The sequence below is a fragment of the Eimeria mitis genome, genomic scaffold (assembly GCF_000499745.2).
Source record: "Eimeria mitis Houghton genomic scaffold, Emh_scaff336, whole genome shotgun sequence".
Classification (NCBI taxonomy): domain Eukaryota; phylum Apicomplexa; class Conoidasida; order Eucoccidiorida; family Eimeriidae; genus Eimeria; species Eimeria mitis.
Window position 1 is genome coordinate 14,521 of NW_013571699.1, and position 335 is coordinate 14,855.

Sequence of the window (335 nt, forward strand, 5' to 3'; positions counted from 1 at the left end):
AGCAGCTGCAGCAGCAGCAATGGCAGCAGCTGCAGCTGCAGCAGCAGCAGCAATGGCAGCAGCAGCAACGACACCAGAAGCAGCAGCAAGGACAGCAACAAAAGAAGGAGCAGCAACAGCAGCAAGAGCAACAGCAGCAGCAGCAGCAGCAGCAGCAGCAGAGACCCCTTACGGTTTGAGTGTATCTGCTACAGCAGCAATAGCAGCTTCTGCTGCTGCTGTTGCTGCTTCGCTGCTGAGGCGGGCGCGCAGCTCAACCAGCCAGCAGCTATTCTCCCCCCACAGAGGCTGCGTGTGCTGGGGGTCCTGCAGCAGCAGCAGCAGCAGCAGCAGCA

General features: G+C 60.3%; 1 protein-coding gene across 1 annotated transcript in view; it reads left to right on the forward strand.

The window, feature by feature from the left end:
• Nucleotides 1-19: 19 nt before the first annotated feature.
• Nucleotides 20-335, forward strand: part of EMH_0008450 (uncharacterized protein) — a gene marked incomplete at both ends in the record, with an annotated part of 477 nt that continues 161 nt past the window's right edge. Inside the window, one exon of the mRNA XM_013498352.1 lies at nt 20-333. Within this exon, the coding sequence (XP_013353806.1) occupies nt 20-333 (314 nt within the window). The remainder of the gene's footprint in view (nt 334-335) is intronic.